The sequence below is a fragment of the Cryptomeria japonica genome, chromosome 4 (assembly GCF_030272615.1).
Source record: "Cryptomeria japonica chromosome 4, Sugi_1.0, whole genome shotgun sequence".
In the NCBI taxonomy this organism is placed as follows: Eukaryota; Viridiplantae; Streptophyta; class Pinopsida; order Cupressales; family Cupressaceae; genus Cryptomeria; species Cryptomeria japonica.
In genome coordinates this window covers 590584895-590588708 of record NC_081408.1, presented here as the reverse complement: position 1 = coordinate 590588708, position 3814 = coordinate 590584895, and the positions used below count along the sequence as shown (strand labels likewise).

General features: G+C 38.4%; 1 protein-coding gene across 1 annotated transcript; it reads left to right on the top strand.

Moving 5' to 3' along the window:
* The first annotated feature begins 218 nt into the window (after nucleotides 1–218).
* LOC131058556 (cysteine-rich receptor-like protein kinase 15) lies at nucleotides 219–3272 on the top strand. The gene is made up of 7 exons (XM_059218696.1): nucleotides 219–1171; nucleotides 1250–1390; nucleotides 1490–1635; nucleotides 1753–1963; nucleotides 2057–2291; nucleotides 2387–2537; nucleotides 2640–3272. The coding sequence occupies exons 1-7, from the start codon at nucleotides 277–279 to the stop codon at nucleotides 2997–2999; spliced, it is 2139 nt and encodes a 712-aa protein (XP_059074679.1). The 5' UTR covers nucleotides 219–276; the 3' UTR covers nucleotides 3000–3272.
* Nucleotides 3273–3814: the final 542 nt, after the last annotated feature.

Here is a 3814-nt window from a genome sequence, read left to right as displayed (position 1 = left end):
CGTCTCGCCAATGAAAAAAGCACAACTTTTTAAACGTCAAACGGTTCACAAGTCATCTAGGTGATAATAATGTGCACCAATTTTCTACTGATCTAGAAGCCAAAAGCGGAAAACATTGTTTTCAGTTTTTTTCAACCAGCGTCGAGGAAGGATCTGTGGAAATTTATTCGTACAGCTGAATCCATGACTTTTTCGCTTCTGCTTTTTGTGAGAATTAAAGTTGACAGCACCGCCTCAACCCATCTAATTCATTGCTATAATTAATCTCATGAAGCAATGCTCAGCCTAAATTTAGTTATATTGCCCATAAGATCTATCTGGGTTGCAGAAGACAGTGGTGATCTGAGTTACAAGAAGAGCAAAATGAGCTCCAGCTCTTGTTTTTATATTCTTTTGCTTTTTCTAACGAATTTTTCATCTCTTAGATCTGATTACAGATGGTATAAATGCAATAATGATTCGACTTTCACCGACGGCAGCACATATTCTACTAATCTGATCCGAGTTATGTCGGATCTGTTTAGAAATGCATCCCTAAGTTCGCGGATTAACACTTCTTCATTTGGTCAAACGCCCAACAAGGTCTATGGCCTTCTGCAGTGTTTTGGGAACTTATCAGCAGACAAATGCTCAGAATGTGCACAACAAGCAAATAGCCCTCTAAAGGAACTTTGCGCCAACGACATAGGTCGTTGGGTATTGATGGATGACTGCTTTCTGCGCTATGACAACTCTAGTTTCATTTCAACACTATATGACAGCGTATTTGTTTTGCTTCATAACGTTAATAGCTTCTCAGGCAATATGGATGATTTCAAGGCCACAACCTCGAGTCTTCTCTCCAACTTGTCTAATCTATCTTACGACCCTGCAAATAGGCGATTCGCCATGGGATCGGCGAACTACTCCACAAGTAAAGCTGTCTACGGGCTCGTTCAGTGTTGGAGAGATTTATCTATCAACGATTGCAAAAACTGCTTGTTTAAAGCAAGGAGCAGTGTGGAAAATTGTTGTTCTAAGAACCAAGGAGGTCGGGCTCTGTTAGGAAGCTGTGTAGTCAGATTTGAGTCATACTCGTTTTTTGACACTACAGAGGTATCTTCACCAGAAGCTTCGCCCCCTACTCCAACAACTTCCGCACCTCCCACAGCAGGCCAGGCCCAATCCAAGAGTAAGCACAATCACCTACTTTAATATTTTTTGGATTACATCTTTGATATGTTTGTATTGAAAAGAGTCTACCCTGCAGAGAAGCATTCAAAATTACCGATTATTTTGGGAGTTGTGGGAGGCTTGATTATGCTGTTAGTTATTTGTCTAATTGCAAAGAGAAAAAGAGTGAAATCTGTCATTTTTGGGAGCCCAGTGAATCTAGATACCCGCAATGAAGGTGCTACTTCCAATTTTTTATCTCTGTATTTAATTTTTTTCTTTGCTTTTAGTTTAATAAGAAATTTTCTAAGCTTTTCCAGTTTTCATTCCTATACAGAACGGCATGGATATTCTACCGAATCGGCGTTACTGATCCAGGAACATCAACATTTTATAATGAGCTTAGAGGCCTTGGCAGAAGCCACACACAATTTTCACGACAATAACAAGCTTGGAGAGGGAGGCTTTGGAAGTGTATACAGGGTGGGTCTATTTTATATCCTTGAGCTGAATTAACACTCTAGAAATTGATCAATTAGGCCAGTTCAGAGAGATTTCTTAAGGGGGATTCCGAGCTCTAATTCTTCTTTGATCTTTCAGGGAACAAATAGAGACGGAAAGGAAATAGCAGTTAAAAAGCTGTCTGCGAGATCTTCCCAAGGTACTAAGGAATTCATGAATGAAGTGAAGCTGATGGCCAATGTTCAGCACCGAAACCTTGTGAAGCTGTTGGGATGTTGTGCTGAGGGAGATGAAAGATTGCTTGTTTATGAATACTTTGCTAACAAGAGTTTGGACACTTTTCTGTTTCGTAAGTTTCATTTCTATTTTTATTTTCCTTTCTTAATCTTGTAGTTTTTTTTTTGAAAGAAATTACTAAATTGAGATGGACTTGTGATGACAGATCCGACAAAGCATAGAAAGTTAGATTGGCAAAAACGTTATAACATCATAACTGGAATTGCTCGTGGCCTTCTCTACCTTCATGAAGATTCACAGCTGAAAATCATTCACAGAGATATTAAAGCAAACAATATTTTGCTTGATGACAAACTCAATCTTAAAATAGCAGACTTTGGTTTAGCAAGACTTTTCCCTGAAGACGAAACCCAAATCCAAACCAGAGTTGCAGGCACATAGTAAGCACTGCGTTGATGGTATTGTGTGGTTTTGGTTTCAGATTAATATGTTTAAATTTTTTATTTTCCTGAGTGGGGTCCTCTTTCTGGTGCAGTGGTTACATGGCACCAGAGTATGCAATGCGAGGACAGCTGTCAGTTAAGGCCGACGTATACAGCTTTGGCGTGCTACTGCTTGAGATTGTGAGTGGAAGAAAAAACACAGATTTCAATCTTCCACAAGACATACAAAATCTGTTGGAATGGGTAACAATTCTAATTTACCACCGTACGTTTGCATTCAATAATGGTTTTCAATACCAGAGGCCAAAATCAAAATGAATTGACTACTTTTGATTTGTGATGAAGGCATGGAGACTGTGCAGAGGAGGAGATGTGATAAGTATGGTTGAGTCAACTATAAAAGAGAGTTGTCCGCAGGAGCGTGTGAGACGCTGCATTCATGTTGCACTTTTGTGTGTACAAGCAGAAGCAACAGTTCGTCCAGCTATGTCGAATGTTATTATTATGTTATCAAGCAATTCGGTGACATTGCCAAATCCAACAAAGCCAGCGTCAGTATTTCTGAGTGGTTCAGAATCAAGTGCAGGGTTAGGGTATGAAAAGGATAGAGCATCAGCATCACATACGTCTGGAACGATCGCTTCATCTGCGTCGGGCATTCAATCTGGAAATGACACGTCCATTAGTGACGTAGAACCGAGGTAAGGTAGATGTTGAAATTTGGAGTATCACAATTGTTGATAGAGGCGTGGATACTCTGGACTCTTCTTTTCTTGTGAAAGACGTGAGCCTTACGTAGTTGTGATTGGTCAAATATTGACTCTTATTTCCCACACCAGACACAAACAAACAGAACTGTATACTTTTTAATTGTTTCTGTAGGAGTTGAGTTCTATCTATTTTGGTGATATCTATTTAGATGATAGAATCTGAAACGTTGATGAAAAATATTTATACAATCAAATTTTATGTCCTTGATTATCAGTGTTAATTTGTAAATGTTGAAAGCGATCAATAACACAAACCACTTGCTGTTCTTGAAGAATCATATTGCCTATTGTAATCACATGTCAATGATAATAAAGTCATAGTTTTTCATATCCTAACATTGTAGCGTGAATGTAAAAGTTGGGAAAATCTTTCTTTACGAGGAAATCTGGAAATAAGTCTTTCTAGGCAGGTAAACATTACTATCGAATCTCAACCATTATTAAAACCGATTTGCCTGAAGTGGAATCTCAGTGCTCCGCCGACTCTGTTGACCATCACAATGGAGGAGAGCTTCATCCCTTGCTATCCTTAAATATTCTATTTGTCCCGGTCATGAATTTACAGTCACACGTCTATATTTGTCCATCTAGAATGATGGGACAAACATCTTGGATATAATTATTCATCTTTCCATCATGTTTGATTTTATTTATTAATTAAAATCTAGAATAGAATATGATTCTATACTCCTTTTAAATAAAATACGATGGGAAATCTTAATGGAAAAGATCACACTGTCAAATCTGAAG

Coding starts and splice junctions, on each gene's coding strand:
- LOC131058556 (XM_059218696.1), top strand. CDS start 277: ATGCTCAGCCTAAATTTAGTTATATTGCCCATAAGATCTATCTGGGTT. Junction 1,636..1,752: donor GCTTTGGAAGTGTATACAGG/GTGGGTCTATTT, acceptor TTGATCTTTCAG/GGAACAAATAGAGACGGAAA. Junction 2,538..2,639: donor TACAAAATCTGTTGGAATGG/GTAACAATTCTA, acceptor TTTGTGATGAAG/GCATGGAGACTGTGCAGAGG.